This window comes from Thalassophryne amazonica, chromosome 16 (assembly GCF_902500255.1).
Source record: "Thalassophryne amazonica chromosome 16, fThaAma1.1, whole genome shotgun sequence".
Taxonomy (NCBI): Eukaryota; Metazoa; Chordata; class Actinopteri; order Batrachoidiformes; family Batrachoididae; genus Thalassophryne; species Thalassophryne amazonica.
The window spans coordinates 34820154-34840422 of record NC_047118.1 but is presented as its reverse complement, the minus strand read 5'-3'; the positions used below and the strand labels follow the sequence as shown (position 1 = coordinate 34840422).

The 20269-nt window shown below is 39.9% G+C and overlaps 1 protein-coding gene across 4 annotated transcripts in view; it reads left to right on the top strand.

The window, feature by feature from the left end:
- Positions 1–16540, top strand: part of smarca4a (SWI/SNF related, matrix associated, actin dependent regulator of chromatin, subfamily a, member 4a) — a 50426-nt gene extending 33886 nt beyond the window's left edge. Inside the window, exons 22-34 of one of the 4 annotated variants that reach the window (XM_034189884.1) lie at positions 3202–3288; positions 3413–3459; positions 3567–3733; positions 4011–4174; positions 7458–7685; positions 8215–8292; positions 8410–8628; positions 9504–9766; positions 9880–9985; positions 10920–11021; positions 14478–14610; positions 14722–14861; positions 15910–16540. In XM_034189884.1, coding sequence (XP_034045775.1) covers positions 3202–3288; positions 3413–3459; positions 3567–3733; positions 4011–4174; positions 7458–7685; positions 8215–8292; positions 8410–8628; positions 9504–9766; positions 9880–9985; positions 10920–11021; positions 14478–14610; positions 14722–14861; positions 15910–15942 — 1767 coding nt within the window. In that variant the 3' untranslated portion in view covers positions 15943–16540. Of the gene's footprint in view, positions 1–3201; positions 3289–3412; positions 3460–3566; positions 3734–4010; positions 4175–7457; positions 7725–7745; positions 7910–8214; positions 8293–8409; positions 8629–9503; positions 9767–9879; positions 9986–10919; positions 11022–14477; positions 14611–14721; positions 14862–15909 lie in introns of those variants that run through there. The other 3 variants (XM_034189883.1, XM_034189882.1, XM_034189885.1) reach the window with 3 other exon arrangements.
- Positions 16541–20269: the final 3729 nt, after the last annotated feature.

Here is a 20269-nt window from a genome sequence, read left to right as displayed (position 1 = left end):
TTTGCATATTATCTCCAGGAATACTTTACTTTCACCGTACACTGACATATCTATGTCCAAATTTTGTTGTTGTCATAGTTTGTGTCCCATCATCATAAACATAGTATGTGGGTCATCATATTATCATGCGCTTCACAATACATAGTACATACTCATACCATGTATATTTATATACCATACATATTTCTAACTTAGGTATCCCTTTGGGGGTTGATGGGCTGATTCCATTTGGGGGTGTTCTGTGCATGCATTTGCATATTATCAAGGATTAAATGATTATTTGATGAATTACAACACGTCAGATATACTCCATTTTTGAAGGATGGACTAGTCTTATGTGTGTGTGTGTGTGTATATGTGTATATATATATATATATATATATATATATATATATATATATAATATGAACCATTGCGGTGGAGCTGCATGGCGCAAAGCAACGCCGTGATGAAGCCTCCCAGGACATGTTCTGGCATGTCCAGCTAATCCACAATTTCTCGGTTAGTCACACGACTGAAAACCCACCGACAGCCATCTGAAAGCCATCTCAAAGCTGTCCTGTGAGATCAACACAGAGGTGGTTTTGTGCCGCGCCATGAACGGCTCCGTGGCGCATCCGTCCGCTTTTCTTTCCATGAAAAAAACTCCTGTAACAGTGGAATGTGCCATGAAAAAGTACTGATGTCCACGTCTCCTGCCATTTTTGTGTAAGTCAGATGACGTCCCGGATCAACAAAGCCTTCACGTTGGAAATGATCTGGTTGTTTCAGCGGGGTTTGAGCCTGTCGATCGGCGCTCGGAGCACGGCGCGCTCTCAGCAGCTGTGGGCGGTCTTTAAACCGGCTGGATCACTCCTTAATCTGTGTAATCCCCATAAAATCGTCCCTGAAAGCCATTTGAATTTTCTGAATGGTTACCACCTGGAGGTCTCTCACAGTTTCTGGAAAAAATTGATGCAGCAAAGCTCCAAATCGTTCAGACATTTATTCGCAATAAAAATCCGATGAGAGGGGTGGACCACTGCTCACACAAAGCCTGCTCACAGGCGAATGACGCAACCGACAGGCGTGAAAAAACTCACGCATGTGCACGAAGGTTCAAGCTTGGCTGATGTAATCACACGTGATTCAAATCCATATAGTTTTTGAAAAAAATAAAAAGGTACAATAGTTTTTGGACAGACCTCATATATGTGTGTGTGTGTGTGTATATATATATATATATATATATATATATATATATATATATATGTATATGTATATATGTATATATATATATAAAAACATATATATATATGTGTGTATATATATGTGTATACGAGGTCTCTTAGATAATAAACCGACCCGTTTATTTTTTTTTTTTTAACTATATGGATTTGAATGACATGCGATTACACCAATCATGCTTGAACCCTCGTGCGCATGCGTGAGTTTTTTCACGCGTGTCGGTGACGTCATTTCCCTGTGGGCAGGCCTTGAGTGAGATGTGGTCCCGCCCTCTCGGCTGAATTCCTTTGTTTCACACGCTGCTCGAGACGGCGCGCGTTGCTTTATCAAAATTTTTTCTGGACCTGTGAGGAATATCCGAGTGGACACTATTCGAGAAATTAAGCTGGTTTTCTGTGAAAAGTTTAACGGCTGATGAGAGATTATGGGGTGTTTCTGTCGGTGTAAGGACTTCCCACGGAGCGGGACGTCCTGCAGCGCTTCCAGGTGCTGTCGTCGGCCTGTTTCGAGCTGAAAACATCCTAATTTAAGGCTTAATTCACCCAGGACATCGTGAGAGAACAGAGAAGATTCAGAAGAGGCCGGCATGAGGAATTTATGCGGACATTCCACTGTTTAAGGACATTTTTTTAATGAAAGACGTACGCGCAAATTCGCCGAGTCGTTTCCGTGACGACTCGGCAAATCTGTGTGCGCCACGACAGGAAAAACACCTCCGTGTTGAAAACCATTTGTAGAATTCAGGCGGCTTTTAATGGCTTTCAACAAGTGAGTAACTGAGAAATTGTTTAACAGCTTGGGCATGTTCCAATTTGCCCGTTAAGATTTCCAACGGAGGTGTTTTTCCTGCCGCGACCCCCCGCGGTCGGGTCCAGCCCGACATGCAACTCTGCCCGCACGTTCTTTCATTACAAAATGACCGTTAACAATGGAATGTCCGAATAAACTCCTCATGCCGACTTCTTCTGAAAGTTCTCTGTTCTCTGACGACTTACTGCGTCAACAGAGCCTGAAATGTGGAAGTTTTCAACTTGAAACGGCGAGACGCTGCCGCCTCGAAGCGCAGATCGCCGTCAGGCGCTGTGGACCGTCCTTAAAGCGACACTACCAGACCAAAATCTCTCATCAGCCGTTAAAATTTTTACCGAAAACCAGCTGAATTTATTGAATGGTGTCCACTCAGTTGTGCCTTACAGTTTTGAAAAAATTTTTATCAAACAAAGCAACAGTCTCTGAGCCATTCCTAAACAATGAAAAAAATCGACGAGCGGGTGGACGACTCCTCACTCAAAGACTGCCCACAGGCGAATGACGTAACAGACAGGTGTGAAAAAACTCTCGCATGCCCACGAGGGTTCAAGCATGTCTGATGTAATCACACGTGATTCAAATCCATATGGTTTTTGAAAAAAATAATAAGGTCAGATACTTTTCTAATAGACCTCGTATATATATGTATATATATGTATATATATATGTGTGTATATATATATATATGTGTGTATATGTGTGTGTATATATATATGTGTGTATATGTGTGTGTATATATATGTGTGTATATGTGTGTGTATATATATATGTGTGTATATGTGTGTGTATATATATATGTGTGTATATGTGTGTATATATATATGTGTGTATATGTGTGTATATATATATATATATATATATATATATATATATATATATATATATATAGTGTGTGTGTGTTAGCCACTCGGGTATGATGATACACTAATTACGACCTTGTTTGACATTAAACAAGTCAATAGGCTCATGTTGCACCATGCTTTGCTGAAGGACACAGGTTGTAATTAATTTTATTTTATGTGGTTTTTTATTGTACTTGTTGGAAATCTTATTTTTCTTATCAAATCAATATGTATCGTAAAATGCAGCTTAACTTTAAATTTAAGTGAACGATTTTGAAATAAATGATGGGCTTTTACCATGTTTTCTTCCTGTATTTTCCAGGGTAAAGGTGGCACAAAGACCCTGATGAACACTATCATGCAACTGAGAAAAATTTGTAACCACCCGTACATGTTCCAGCAGATTGAGGTACCAAACATAACCTCAACCCTAATGCGGCTGTCCACCACTATATTAAAAAAAGTTATATAGATGTATGTATTTGGATGGAATTTATTTATTTATTTTGTTGTGGTCATTATTATTATTACAGGAGTCTTTCTCTGAACATCTTGGTTATTCTGGTGGAATTGTGTCAGGGTATGTAACATTTTAAATTGTCTGTGTGTTGTAGATATGTGTCTTGTGGGGGCTAGTGTATATGAAGATGATTTCATTCTCTTTGTGTTGGCCTGTTTCCTATCCAGGCCTGACCTGTACCGTTCCTCTGGGAAGTTTGAGCTGTTGGATCGTATTCTGCCCAAACTGAGGGCCACAAATCACAAAGTGCTGCTTTTCTGTCAGATGACCTCACTCATGACTATCATGGAAGACTATTTTGCATACCGCAACTTCAAGTACCTACGTCTGGATGGTGAGACCCCTACGTTTAAAAAAAAAAATGTTACATGTTGCCAAATATGCTTCATAATATGAATTTTCTCATTCCAAGTGGACAATGGAATCTGTGGCTTTTCCCAGAAATTAGTGTATGTTTCAAACTATAAAGATGATTAATTGATAAAATATCAAATTATTTAGCTACAAGTTCAGCAACACAGAGACTCTAAGATAAATATTCTTCTCCTCAAACTTTAGGGGTTTTGCACTGTCATGATTGTTAAACACTGTAAAATGTCTCCCCTCGATAGGAACCACTAAAGCGGAGGACAGGGGCTTGCTGCTGAAGAGTTTCAATGACCCTGCCTCTGAGTACTTTGTGTTCCTGCTCAGCACCAGGGCAGGAGGCCTGGGTCTCAATCTGCAGTCTGCTGACACGGTCATCATCTTTGACAGTGACTGGAACCCACATCAGGTATTTGGTGATTCCATTTGCATGAACATAGGTGTCAGTTATGACAAAGAATGTACTGATGACAGCCTTGAAGCTGAATTATTGCACTTTTGGAGACTTCTGTACAGCACGTTCTTCAGTAATTCACATTTATTGAATGCGTACCTTTTATACAATTGTTTTAAACCTGAGTAGGTATTCATTTGTTGCAGATTCCCCTCCCCTAAATAGTGTACATTTTGTACAGGGTTATGATGCAGGTTATTTCCCCAACCAACTGGTGCCCATTTACAGCTGGGTGGGAGGTAATGTAGAGTAGGTGTCTTGCTCAAGGACACAAATAGTTGGCATGCGTGGGATTCAAACCCAGGTGTACATGTTAGCAGGCCAGCTCCTTATCCACTCAGTTACCTGCTCCAGAAGGTCTCATCAGGGGACTTTTGTCTAAATAAAGAGAACACCTCCTGTTTACTTTCTTCTTTATCTTAGTCAGTACAGACTTTGATGGTGTCCCTGCTGGGGGATTTCATGCATGTTAAGTAACAATTTGTTAGGGTCCAAGCACCCAGTGATGGAGTTGTGAGGCTCCTGCTTTATTTGTTCGGTTTCTGAGCATAAAAACAGCTAAAGATTTTTTTTTAAAACTCTAAAACTCTCCATATTTGCTTTCCTTGTCACTTTGTGGAAATCTCTTGAGCTTTTAGGGATTTACCCATTTGCAGGGCTCAGCAGTAAAGGTGTACTGACACAAGCATGCCTGTGACTCACACAATAGCACAAACGTTGTGGCGATCCCACCCGCTGTGTTCACAGCTGGACGCCGTTCTTTGTTTTACCAGCTGCCACGTGCTCTGCACTGGATGCTGTGTATATAAAATAATTATTTCGTGGTGGATTAATCTTTTTTTTTTTTTTTTTTTTTTCTGCAAATTGGCCATTGAAAATGGCTCTAATCGCATCCTGAATCACAGAGGAGGCTGCAGCCGGAGCCGTTTGCGCACGTGCGTGCCTAACTACCTGACGAAAGCATTTTGAGCCATCTAAAAAGTTAATTATTTGTCATGTTTACATTGTCACGGCTTGGTAAAACAGTTGCGTGTTCTTTCCTTCTTGTGTGTAGCTGCAAAGTATGTTTATAACAGATTTAACTTCTTGTTATAATCGTTCAGATGAGTTGCGCTCTGATGCGATCCGCTGATGTCACCACTCGCTCTGTTCACTTCTTCTTTACTCCACTGGATGAGCTGCAGATAGTGTTGGAGATTAGATTGCGCCACATACAGTAGTGTTCAGAATAATAGTAGTGCTGTGTGACTAAAAAGATTAATCCAGGTTTTGAGTATATTTCTTATTGTTACATGGGAAACAAGGTACCAGTAGATTCAGTAAATTCTCACAAATCCAACAAGACCAAGCATTCATGATATACACACTCTCAAGGCTACGAAATTGGGCTGTTAGTAAAACAAAAAAGTAGAAAAGGGGGTGTTCACAATAATAGTAGTGTGGCATTCAGTCAGTGAGTTTGTCAGTTTTGTGGAACAAACAGGTGTGAATCAGGTGTCCCCTATGTAAGGATGAAGCCAGTACCTGTTGAACATGCTTTTCTCTTTGAAAGCCTGAGGAAAATGGGACGTTCAAGACATTGTTCAGAAGAACAGCGTAGTTTGATTAAAAAGTTGATTGGAGAGGGGAAAACTTATACGCAGGTGCAAAAAATGATAGGCTGTTCATCTACAATGATCTCCAATGCTTTAAAATGGACAAAAAACCAGAGACGCGTGGAAGAAAACAAAAAACAACCATCAAAATGGATAGAACAATAACCAGAATGGCAAAGGCTCACCCACTGATCAGCTCCACGATGATCAAAGACAGTCTGGAGTTACCTGTAAGTGCTGTGACAGTTAGAAGACACCTGTGTGAAGTTAATTTATTTGCAAGAATCCCCCGCAAAGTCCCTCTGTTAAATAAAAGACGTACAGAAGAGGTTACAATTTGCCAAAGAACACATCAACTAGCCTAAAGAGAAATGGAGGAATATTTTGTGGACTGATGAGAGTAAAATTGTTCTTTTTGGGTCCAAGGGCCGCAGACAGTTTGTGAGACGACCCCCAAACTCTGAATTCAAGCCACAGTTCACAGTGAAGACAGTAAAGCATGGTGGTGCAAGCATCATGATATGGGCATGTTTCTCCTACTATGGTATTGGGCCTATATATCGCATACCAGGTATCATGGATCAGTTTGGATATGTCAAAATACTTGAAGAGGTCATGTTGCCTTATGCTGAAGAGGACATGCCCTTGAAATGGGTGTTTCAACAAGACAATGACCCCAAGCACACTAGTAAATGAATCTTGGTTCCAAACCAACAAAATTAATGCCTTGCAGGTGTGAAGAAATCATGAAAAACTGTGGTTATACAACTAAATCCTAGTTTAGTGATTCACAGGATTGCTAAAAAAACAGTTTGAACATAATAGTTTTGAGTTTGTAGCGTCAACAGCAGATGTACTATTATGCAGATGTACTATTATTGTGAACATCCCCTTTTCTACTTGTTTTTTTTTTTTACTAATAGCCCGATTTCATAGCCTTAAGAGTGTGCATATCATGAATGCTTGGTCTTGTTGGATTTGTGAGAATCTACTGAATCTACTGTTACCTTGTTTCCATGTAACAATAAGAAATATACTCAAAACCTGGATTAATCCTTTTAGTCACATAGTACTACTATTATTCTGAACACTACTGTAGCACGACATTTGTGCATGAAAGATTTTTTGAACATTTCAAAATTCTCTGTGCGCAGTAGCACGCACCGGCGCCCCTCTCACGTTCAGTCTGCATCAGTTAAAGATGAGTTTACTCTCCAGCACGACACAGCGTGACACAGGTCATGCTATTGCATGAATCAAAGGCATGCTCGTGTCAGTGGGCCTTAAGGCTTTCCCTCTCAACACTGGCAAGTAAATGGTGCCATTAGACTTCTGAACCATACCCTAAATTGCCCAATATGGCAAGTGACCTCTGGAGTAAGCGTTGAGCCCTGATTTGAAAAGGCCTGCATCTGTGCAGAACAGTCTGCCTGTGGCATAATGATCTGAGGACAAGGTTGGCCAGTTTGCACTTTTTATTGTACTTATTTATGCAATCAAACCACTTTTTTCGTCTCCCTCGGTGTACTTGTATTAACACTGTTTTCAAAAACTACATTTTGTCTTCAGGAAGTATTTTTAAAAAGGGTGAGTGGACGTGTGACCTTACAGACAGCACCATTTTATCCTTTGTTGTCCTACAGGATTTGCAGGCCCAGGACAGAGCCCATCGTATTGGCCAACAGAATGAAGTGCGTGTGCTCCGCCTCTGCACTGTTAACAGTGTGGAGGAAAAGATCCTCGCAGCAGCCAAGTACAAACTCAACGTGGACCAGAAAGTCATCCAGGCGGGAATGTTTGACCAGAAGTCATCAGGCTATGAACGCCGAGCCTTCTTACAGGCCATTCTGGAACACGAGGAACAGGATGAGGTCGGGGCTCGGGGAGGCTGCCGCACTCGGGGGGCGTGGGTGGGTGTGATCTGAGCGCGTTCCCACGTCGCCCACCCACCCACATCCTCCTGTGCGCTGTCCCACCTACTCACTCTTCTCTCTTTCTGTCTCTGTTGTTCTTTTCTCAGGATGTTTGAGCTGTCAGCAGTCCAGACATCACCTTTTCCCCTTACGTATTTCTACTGCTACAAAAATCTTTCATGGTTAATATGATAATTTATCTTCTACATGAAATCTTGTCCTTTTCCGTCTTCTTCCTGCACTTCTCCTATGCTTATATTCTATGGCTTCAAATGTGCTTCTTTTAATTAAAATCTAACAGTTTATGCCGATGCAAAAAAAAAAAAAAAAAAAGTGCTAAGTATTACAGGTTTAACAGTGATACTATTACAGCCTATATAAGATGATTTCCTGCTACATAAAACAGTCACCTGATCAGATTTGGCTCTTAAGTGCCACATACATCTGTCATTAGATGCTTCTCACCACATCTCTTGTTTGCTCCCAGGAGGAAGATGAAGTGCCTGATGATGAGACTGTCAATCAGATGATTGCAAGAAGTGAAGAGGAATTTGAGCAGTTCATGGTTAGTCCTAGTTCTGTGTATGTTATTAGGCATACTTGTCCCTTTGTTTATTTAATGATGATTACACTTGGATAATTCCCTGCTATTGTCTTTGCTCCCTTCTTCTCTTCATTTTAGCGAATGGATCTGGACCGACGACGTGAAGAAGCCCGCAACCCGAAGAGAAAACCTCGTCTGATGGAGGAGGATGATCTGCCCAGCTGGATTTTGAAGGATGATGCCGAAGTCGAGAGACTCACTTGTGAAGAAGAAGAGGAGAAGATGTTTGGCAGAGGATCTCGCCAACGTAAAGAGGTGGACTACAGTGACTCCCTCACAGAGAAGCAGTGGCTTAAGGTGAGGATTTACCAGATTTAGTTGGTTAAAAACTGAGTGTTGCATGAAGTGATGAGTCAGAGTCCGACTGGCTCAGAAGAAGCTCAGCATTTTGGGAGTGGTCTAGATATAGTCCTGACTTGAACCCCACTAAGTTGTTTTGGCAGCACTTTAAATGTGCATTTAATGCTTGATAACCCTAAAGCAGTTCTGCGAGCAAGCATGAGATGGATGGTGCTGATCTTCACTTCCCACTGATTATGGCTCAAGCAGCTGTTTTCTTTTTTTTTTTTTTTTTTTTTTTTTTTTTTTTTTTTTTGCCACAAGAGATAAAACTGTTATATTGGTACAAATATGAGAATTATCCTGTCTGGCTATGTGTCTTCTAAGCACAACTCCTAAACTGATGTTGATTTCATTGAAACTTCACACGATGGTAGCACACCATAGGAAGCTATTGTGAAGGAACACAGTTCTGCTCTGACATCATCAAAGGGAAATAACAGAAATTTTGTATTTAATTGATATCTCACATTATATTGACTTCATAAGCGCAACTCCTCCTAAACTGCTAAAGAGTTTGGTGGCTGGCATAGTGACTGTGTCATTTTGTGAGACTAATCACAGAGCTGTGATTTATACACCATCCTGTATTTACTCAGGATCCCTTTATTTTATGTTAAATTTAATTTGAATATTAGAAACAATTTAAAATGAGATATACCAAAAATTGAAAATAAATCAGGTAAGAATTATGTTTTTGTGGCAATACAGTTACTTGGTATATGAGGATGGGATGAGATTTGAGAGGTATGAATTATATAATATTTAACTGAATCTGTGTATGTGTACATGGATATTGTATGTAGCTGAATGATCATTTTCCTGCATCGCAGGCCATTGAAGACGGTAATCTTGAAGATATTGAAGAGGAAGTCCGTCATAAAAAGACAACTAGAAAACGCAAAAGAGACCGCGATCATGACAACAGACCGGCTACGCCTAGCTCCAGCAGTGGTAGGGGACGAGACAAGGATGACGATGGCAAAAAGGCAAAGAAGCGTGGGCGTCCTCCTGCAGAAAAACTTTCTCCAAACCCTCCTTCCCTTACGAAGAAGATGAAGAAAATTGTTGATGCCGTCATCAAGTATAAGGATGGGTGAGAACATTATTCTTTCATCTAAATATAATTTACTCTTTTAAATTAAAATATATTGGTTGTTGTAGTAAGAGGTCCCATTGTTTTTATTTGTTTGTTTTCTTTCTCTGCAGTAATGGGCGACAGTTGAGCGAAGTCTTTATTCAGCTTCCCTCTCGCAAAGAGCTTCCTGAGTACTATGAGCTCATCCGTAAACCGGTAGACTTCAGAAAGATCAAAGTGAGATTTAAAACATTGCACACACCTCATGCCTGTTTTTTCTCTCTCTTGACTAATCAAAGCTTGCTAAATTTCACGCTGTAATAAACTTCACAACAGGTAGTTGCTTGTCTATAAATGGTTGCTTTTTATTTTAGTTTGTTTTAATTTCAACAATTATGGTGTGATGCTTGGTTCATCTTGTTTTTTGTTTTTTTGTTTGTTTGTTTGTTTGTTTTTTTACTTTTTACCCGACGCCATCAAAATATGGCCATCGGGTATTGCAAAGGCTTTGCTCCACCCGTCTATCAGTCCATCTGTGCTCAGCATAAATCCAGTCCTATTACTGCCTGGGTCTTCAAATTCACAGGGAACATTCTTTGGACACAGACCTTGGACAAGTTCAAAGATGTCTAAATAAAATAAAATATTGTTTATGATTGATTGATTTTATTTTATTCTGCAACATCAATATAAACATACAGAGGTAAATATATCAATGATACACAGATAATAAAATAAAGCATAAATGCTTATTTCCATTGTGGTTACTGTGAAATTTCCTGCCACATTTAAAAGACATGCAGATTAGGTGAATTGGAAACTTTTAATTGTCCAGGTTTCCCTTGCAAAAGAGATCTTGATCTCAATGCGACTAACCTCGTTAAATAAAGATAAAAAAAAAATTGTGAAAAAATAGAGGAGCTTGATTGAACATGTACAAATTGTAAATAAGACAATAGGATCTTAATAATTAATGTAAATAACAATAAATATATAATTATAATTATACACACACATAAATACATATATGTAGTTTGCACTGGGATATCAATTAAACTCCAAATTATAAAGAAGACAATGCTCATATGGCTGAGGTTTTTTTCACATTGCGTTATATTTTGAGACTATTGTCTTCTAACTCTTGCACTCCCTTGTGCTGCTGTTTGATTAGGAGAGGATCCGCAGCCATAAGTACCGCAGTTTGAATGATCTGGAGAAAGATGTGATGCTACTCTGTCAAAATGCTCAGATTTTCAACCTGGAGGGATCTCTGGTAAGAATGTTGAATAATTTACCATAATTTCCGGACTATAGAGCACACCTGAATATAAACCACACCCACCAATTAAAAAAAAATTGTACATAAATAGGTCACACTTGTTTATAACCCGCAGGTCTGCATGTTGTAACATGAGATATTTACACAGAAAGACGTTAGACAGAAAGATTTTTTTTTTTTTTACTTTTAATTAAATATGTACCGTAAATGCTTTTTTTTCCCCTGAAGGTGTTATACGCCCACACGGCATCCAGTGTGCGCACAGTGGTGCTCCACACTGAGAACTGAGGAACTTTAACTTTTTTTTCCTTTGTGGATCATAAGATAATTTGCTCTTATACAGCCAGGATCACCTGGTGTCTGTGGTAAATGAGACGTTAATGAGACTCTGTGACTTGGTGGGGAAGGGTGGTGGGGAGAGGGAGAGAGAAGGCTCCGCTGACTGATGTGATGGGGCAAACTGCCTGAGCGGGACTTTTCTTCAGACATGACAAGGAATTAAAGTATTTTCAGACATCGTTTTCCAAAATCAGGAGGCTTTATGTGGATAATTTTCTTCAGTACGTGATGATGAAGCCACTAAAATGAACAGGTAAGACTTTATATTTACTTTGTGTGCGAATTTACGCTGCATGAGGACCACAGCTTTCAGCCAATCAATGGACAGCATCAGTTGACGTATTTCAGCTTATGAGAAAGCCTGTAAAAATCCATAAATTAGCTGCATCATGTGTGAAAAAGTAATGGTTTATAATCTGGAAATTATGGTAGCCATCCAGCAATAGATCTTAATCATAATAAGCAGAATAAGTTTAAGTTCAACAGCATTTATAAGATGAATTAGATTGTGGATGGGTCAAGCATTTATTGGTCAAAGTGTATGCAAAGAGGTAAATAGAGCAGTTGGGCTTCTAAAATATCATCTATCATCTAAAATAGACATTACAATAAATTTTGGTATGGGATATAAATAGATGTGGTTCTACAACCCCTGGCAAAAAGTATGGAATCACCGGCCTCGGAGGATGTTCATTCAGTTGTTTAATTTTGTAGAAAAAACAGATCACAGACATGACACAAAACTAAAGTCATTTCAAATGGCAACTTTCTGGCTTTAAGAAACACTATAAGAAATCAAGAAAAAAATTGTGGCAGTCAGTAACGGTTACTTTTTTAGACCAAGCAGAGGGAAAAAAAATATGGAATCACTCAATTCTGAGGAAAAAATTATGGAATCACCCTGTAAATTTTCATCCCCAAAACTAACACCTGCATCAAATCAGATCTGCTCGTTAGTCTGCATCTAAAAAGGAGTGATCACACCTTGGAGAGCTGTTGCACCAAGTGGACTGACATGAATCATGGCTCCAACATGAGAGATGTCAATTGAAACAAAGGAGAGGATTATCAAACTCTTAAAAGAGGGTAAATCATCACGCAGTGTTGCAAAAGATGTTGGTTGTTCACAGTCAGCTGTGTCTAAACTCTGGACCAAATACAAACAACATGGGAAGGTTGTTAAAGGCAAACATACTGGTAGACTAAGAGAGACATCAAAGAGTCAAGACAGAAAACTTAAAGCAATATGTCTCAAAAATCGAAAATGCACAACAAAACAAATGAGGAACGAATGGGAGGAAACTGGAGTCAACGTCTGTGACCGAACTGTAAGAAACTGCCTAAAGGAAATGGGATTTACATACAGAAAAGCTAAACGAAAGCCATCATTAACACCTAAAGAGAAAAAAACAAGGTTACAATGGGCTAAGGAAAAGCAATCGTGGACTGTGGATGACTGGATGAAAGTCATATTCAGTGATGAATCTCGAATCTGCATTGGGCAAGGTGATGATGCTGGAACTTTTGTTTGGTGCCGTTCCAATGAGATTTATAAAGATGACTGCCTGAAGAGAACATGTAAATTTCCACAATCATAGATGATATGGGGCTGCATGTCAGGTAAAGGCACTGGGGAGATGGCTGTCATTACATCATCAATAAATGCACAAGTTTACGTTGATATTTTGGACACTTTTCTTATCCCATCATTTGAAAGGATGTTTGGGGATGATGAAATCATTTTTCAAGATGATAATGCATCTTGCCATAGAGCAAAAACAGTGAAAACATTCCTTGTAAAAAGACACATAGGGTCAATGTCATGGCCTGCAAATAGTCCGGATCTTAATCCAATTGAAAATCTTTGGAAGTTGAAGAAAATGGTCCATGACAAGGCTCCAACCTGCAAAGCTGATCTGGCAACAGCAATAAGAGAAAGTTGGAGCCAGATTGATGAAGAGTACTGTTTGTCACTCATTAAGTCCATGCCTCAGAGACTGTAAGCTGTTATAAAAGCCAGAGGTGGTGCAACAAAATACTAGTTATGTGTTGGAGCGTTCTTTTGTTTTTCATGATTCCATAATTTTTTCCTCAGAATTGAGTGATTCCATATTTTTTTCCCTCTGCTTGGTCTAAAAAAGTAACCGTTACTGACTGCCACAATTTTTTTTCCTGATTTCTTATAGTGTTTCTTAAAGCCAGAAAGTTGCTATTTGAAATGACTTTAGTTTTGTGTCATGTCTGTGATCTGCTTTTTTTCTACAAAATTAAACAACTGAATGAACATCCTCTGAGGCCGGTGATTCCATAATTTTTGCCAGGGGTTGTAGTCTTGTTCCATATCTCCTCAGTTAACTACAACCCTTTTTATAGCATCACTAGATGTGTTGAAGGTTTAGGTCCTTAGGATATTTTGGTGGCACTGGGGTGTGCTGCAAATACAAGTAATACAGTGAACTCCTTTGGAGCACTATAATTACACTGTAACTCTGCCCTAAAACCACCGTAAACCTTTTTGGACACGACTTAGAGTCAGCACTTGCTATGAACAGAAATCAAGTTGAACTGCTGCCACCAAACTGATGATTTATTCATTCATTATTTAGCGATACCTCAGTTATTTTTTTTAATCCATCACTACTGTGCAAAAGGATGACTAAAGTCCACGTATTCCATTCCAAAGTGAGCTTCTCCTGCACAACTGTAAATCTGGTTATGCATAGCAGAGTCTATAACCGCTCTGTGTGTGAACTAAGAAGAAATTCTATGACCAAACTGCCCATTTATATATATATATATATATATATATATATATATATATATATATATATATATATATATATATGTGTGTGTGTGTGTTGATGGGGTTGCCTCTAGCATTTTGTTAATGTTTAAGACATACCAAACGGAGCAGTGGAACATCAGATAAACCCAAAAGACCATTCAAGGATCCTGTCATCTGCACTAATAACCAGTTTACATTTGCGAAGAAACAAAACCTGTTTTTGATTAAACTGTGGCTACATCTGTCTGGTGTGACTTTTTCCTTATGAAGGTTGGTAAATTATTCTCATTTAATGCCTATGATCTTTTCCCCTGTAAAACATTTAGATCTATGAAGACTCAATTGTACTTCAGTCTGTTTTCACCAGTGTGAGACAGAAAATAGAGAAGGATGATGAGAGTGAAGGAGAAGAAAGTGAGGAAGAGGAGGAAGAGGCAGATGAAGCCTCAGAGTCTGAATGTGAGCATCTGAAACCCCACACTATATTTTACCTGATAGGCCACACGTTCCACACAGGAAGGTACAAGTGAGGCACTAATGACGTTGTGTTTCTGATCTTTGATTTCTCAGCTCGTTCTGTGAAGGTGAAGATTAAACTGAGCCGGAAAGAAAAGGGGGACCGCAGCAGTAAAGGACAAAGAAGAAGAGGCCGTGGTGCCCGGGCCAAACCTGTAGTGAGCGATGATGACAGTGAAGAAGAACACGAAGAGGTGAGAGCCTTACACAGTAAACGTACTTGGATCTCTGTGAAACAAACGCTGGTCTGCTGGTGGTGTATAGTAAAATTTAGAGTACTCAAGTTTGCAGTCAGAAAAATGTGTACATCCATTGCATTCACACACTCCAACTTGTGTCCTGGTGTGTCGGTGAATAGCACAATCACTTATGCAGTTTGCTGTAGTTCGTAGGATTGAGCAGTTGGATGATACCAACATCACGGTGCAGAGTCACAATCGTGATGCCACGTTCCCCCGACTTGCCCCCTCCCCACAAAGCTAAAACAAACCTTAAGCAGAAATGCCCACATCAAGACATTTTTTTGATTCATCGCTATCTGATTAATTAAACCAATCACCAAATAAGTGCATGCAAGGCTTACGCTGAGAATTGACTTTCCATGACTTTTTCCAAATGGTGAGATGCGTGGTGTTTGGGAAAATCAGCTGAGGAGCACTTTTACTCAGCCCGTTTTTTGTCATTGTTTGTTTTGTTTTGTTTTTTGGGGGGGGGGGAGAGTTTAGTAATGGTAAGTAAATAAATAGTAATTAATAAATAATTCAGTTTTCAACATTTAACAGTGGAAAGTATGTACTCCTGATTTTACTATCCATCATGATATGAGTTTCTGATTTAGAAGGCATTGCCCCTCCCTAACAGTTCAGAACATTATTGGAGGAACCAGTTCAGCCCTATAAATGCATGAAAAACAAAAGTAAAGCAGCCATCTGTGAACATCACTTGCGCGCATTGTCTTGTGTTAAAAACATTGAACCATCCTACACCATCAAGTCCAAAGTTAAAAAAAAATTCAGACCTATTGTTACTTTTCTTTAGTCTTTAGTGGAGGTTAATTTGTAATGGTTGTGGACACTTAGCCCCTCTGTAGCCTCCATGAAAATTCAGTCTATCTTCTATTATACATTCCAAATCTAAGGTAGAACTCTACTAGTGTAGATATATTGTAGATATTGTAGTGTAGATACAATATTCTGATGGATGGAATAGTTAATGTTTTTGATTTTGTGTTCTTTATTTCAGGAGCGTTCAGCCACTGGCAGTGAGGACGACTGAAAGTGTAACATTTCCGAATCAACTACCAGCTCATTGAGCGCCTTTACTTGAATTTATATATTTTACTTAGTTGCAGTGGGAACACAGCCAGTGGAAGAAGACTAGTTTACCTAGATGAATTTTAGTGAGGCATTGCTATTCTCATTAAAGTATGTCATTAAAGCAAAAAAACAAAAATTAAAAAAATAAACTTTGAACTTTGATATTTAAATAATCATCCCATCAACCCAGTATGATTTTTTTTTTTTTTTTTTTGGACCATAAGGACAGATTAAGAATTTTTTTGTCATATTCATGTTGTCATCTTTTTCTTTAAAACAAATCACATATGAAACAGGAATCGCTGTGTTCACTGAAGTTGCTTTTTGAATGCATGTTTTGCGCATCTGGAAATGCACCTGGATGTGTCATTTACTGTTATCTGTGTTTAATTTAAGACTACAAATGGGATAACGGTACATCCCAACCTACAGCCCCTCCCTCTCAGGTCATTTATGTAAAAAAAAAAAAAAAAAAAGGAGGGAAGGATAAGACCGTTTCTCCTGTCAGTGTCACTGGACTCCAGAAACTACAATAAAGGCATCTCATAATAAGCCTGCTTTGACTTCATGGTTTTTGTTTTTGTCCCGAATACATCACATGGCCTTGTGGTGTTAGCAGGGGGCACTCTACGTGTCTGAGCCTCAAAACATGTATTGCAGGATATTCCACCTGTCTGTCTGTGTTGCTGGTACTGACTTAAATCTGATTTGAAAGGTACCAGTTTTAACATCCTACTAAAAATCAGAATGCTCCCCCAAAAGCTGCACTGTGCATCATCTCTGAACCCTTCAACTTCAGAAGCAGTGCCAAGCAAGGCTGTGTCCTAGCGTCCATCCATTCCCTCTTCGGTATCTTCTTGTCCCTGCTCCTGAAACATGCTTTCATGACCCCAACCACAGGGGTCTACCTGCTCACTAGATCAGATGGATGACTCTTCACTGTTAGACAGCAGGGGTTGACTCAGCCACATGGGGTGTGCAGCCAGTACATTCTGAGTGCTGGTCCCAAGCCCGGATAAATGGGGAGGGTTGCGTCATGAAGGGTATCCGGTATAAAACAAGCCAACCCAATTATGCAGACTAAGAATAGAATTTCCATACCGGATCGTTCGCAGCCCGGGTTAACAACGTCCGCTACCGGTGCTGTTACCCATCAGGGTGACGGTGGAAATTGGGCTACTGCTGGGTGAAGACGACGAAGAAGAGGAGGAGAACGTTTCCACAAACAGCGGGAGAAGAAGAAAACTAGAAGGGTGGAAATGAGAGTGGAGACTTTGAACGTTGGTAGTATGACTGGTAAAGGGAGAGAGCTGGCTGATATGATGGAGAGGAGAAAGGTAGACATATAGTGTGTGCAAGAGACCAAGTGGAAGGGAAGTAAGAGCAGGAGCATCGGCGGTGGGTACAAGTTGTACCATAGTGAGGACAGGAAAAGAAATGGTGTTGGGGTCACTTTAAAGGAAGAGTACGTTAAAAGTGTGCTGGAGGTTAAGCGAGTGACGGTGATGAGTGTGAAGTTGGAAATTGAAGGGGTGATGATGAATATCATCAGTGCATATGCCCCACAGGTAGGTTGTGAGATGAAGGAGAAAGAAGATTTATGGAGTGAGTTAGATGAGGTGGTGGAGAGTGTGCCCAAGCATGAAAGAGTGGTGATAGGAGCTGACTTCAATGGGCATGTTGGTGAAGGGAACAGAGGTGATGAGGAAGTAATGGGTAGATATGGTATCAAGAATAGGAATGGGGAAGGACAGATACTAGTTGATTTTGCAAAAAGGATGGAAATGGCTGTGGTGAATACCTACTATAAGAAAAGGGAGGAGCACAGGGTAACAAGTGGAGGAAGATGCACACAGGTGGACTACATTCTTTATAGGAGATGCAAGCTAAAAGAAATCAGACTGTAAGGTGGTGGCAGGAGAGAGTTGTTAGCATAGGATGGTTGTAGGATGACTTAAGAGGTGAAGAAGAAGAGTGAGAGCTCAACAAAGGATCAGATGGAAGCTGAAGGAGGAAGACTGTTAAGTGAAATTTAGCGAGCTGGTAAGAAAAGCACTGGTTGGAGGGGAAGCAATTTTGGACAACTGGAAAAGTACTGCAGATGTGGTGAGGGAGACCGCTAGGACAGTACTGGGTATGACATCTGGACAGTGGAAGGAAGACGAGGAGACTTGGTGGTGGAATGAAGAGGTCCGGGAAAGCATAAGGAGAAAGAGGTTGGTGAAAAAGTTTTGGGATAGTCAGAGAGATGAAGAAAGTAGACAGGAGTACAAGGAGATGCGGTGTAAGGAAAAAAGAGAAGTGGCAAAAGCGAAGGAAAAGGCATATTGCGAGCTGTACAAGAACTTGAATAGTAAGGAAGGAGAAAAGGACTTGTACCGATTGGCCAGACAAAGGGACAGAGCTGGAAAGGATGTGCAGCAGGTTAGGGTGGTAAAAGATGCACATGGTAATGTGCTGACAAGTGAGGAGTGTGTACTGAGAAGGTGGAGGGAATATTTTTAAGAGCTGATGAATAAAGAAAAGGTTAAGCGAGTGTCTGACAGGGTGAAGATAAAGCACTTCTCGGGCAATGAGGAGCTTATTTTTGAGGTCAAGTCGTGGCTTCAGATGCAATCTGGGGACTTCTACAGGCGAGGCCTTCACAGCTGCATAAAGCGATGGGAGAAGTGTGTCACCCTTGGTGGTACCTATGTACAGAAAGACTAATAAACGTGCCAAGTTTCATTCCTCTCAGTCCACGGGAAGTTGGTCAGAGGAAATCTTTAATGAACCCCCCTCGTAAGTTGCCGCCTGGTGTTAAAATATATCTAAACAAGTGAATGAACGACAACAGTGGGAACAGGATCTCTATCTGCGCTAGCTCATATGTTGCATGAATGAATCTGTAAATAAGTAGGCTAAATTTAAATGATGTGCTTAACTATTTGCCGATGCGTTAAGACTTTATATTACTTTCACAATTGCCCTTTTATTGCAGATTAAGATGTCAAATCATTCATTACTTTGAAGTTTAACATTTATAGAGTAATCAACCTGTAAACAAATTTATCAATGCCTATTTTTATTGTATTATAAGTTGGTAATTAAAAATGTTTTATTACTAGTTCTTGACTCTTGTGGGCTTCTCAACCGTCAGTTGTTGACCCTGATACTTGGGACACACCTACATCCTCCTTTTCCTTGCATGATTTTTACCCTGACACCTGAACAAACATACTGGGTTGTTGTAAATTAGAAGCCAGCTAAATGACAAGTTCTCATGAAGTTTGAGAGATGATCACAGTCTGTCACAGGGAACAAGTGCTTATATGGTTCAGGCTGTCGCTCGAGGATTACTTGGCAGTTTCTCTTGTACAAACATGGTCCATTGAAACATATTATTTGTTCAGATCCTGAGATTAGATGTGATTCTTTTGTCTTACAGGATCCTGTAAGGAATAAAAAAATGTTTGGCTCATTTTGCTTTTGTATTTGCAGATTTCATCACACACACACACACACACACACCAATACACTTGTTTGTTAAATTTTTAACGATGATAAATAATCCAGCACACATAAAGTAGCACTATTACATTCATATATATAAAACACTTAGGCAGCGGCATGCAGAAACTCCATAAGGTTTTCCCAGGCATCTCTCCATCTCAAAAGGCCCAGAAACATGAATGTCACTGCTGAGATAAGTGAATGTCTGTACACATTCAACACTTTTCTTGCATAGAGATACACTTCTGACGGCCCAGTCCATGAAACCACTGGACAGTCTTGATCCTGGACAATCACAAACCCAGATAATCCAAATCCTCACTCACCTTCTCAAGTGCTGCTATCAGGGCATCCATTGAATTTAAATACAACTTTTACTTATTTTTCATTAAGTATTGTTTATACATTAACACACTGCAGCCCTAGTTCCTTGACTTGTGCTTTATGCTACAATACCACAGGGGGAAAATTAGCTGGAACATATGGAGACTTTTCAATACAGTGACATAATGAGGCCATATTTAGCAAAGCATGTGATGTTTGCTTTGATTTTTGAAAACTTCAGAACATTCTAAAACATGGGTGTTGTAAAGGTTTCAAAATGCTTGGAAACGTCACTAATTTGGCAGCTTATTCTGGACTCCGCAGCATCCTCATCCTCCTTGACCTGAGTACAGTCTTTGATACCATCTGTCATTCCACTCTCTTCCGTCACTTCAGGTGTGCCCCAGGGCTCAGTCTCGGGGCTCCTTCTCTTCATCATGTACCTTGGACCCGGCGCCACGAGAGGGCGT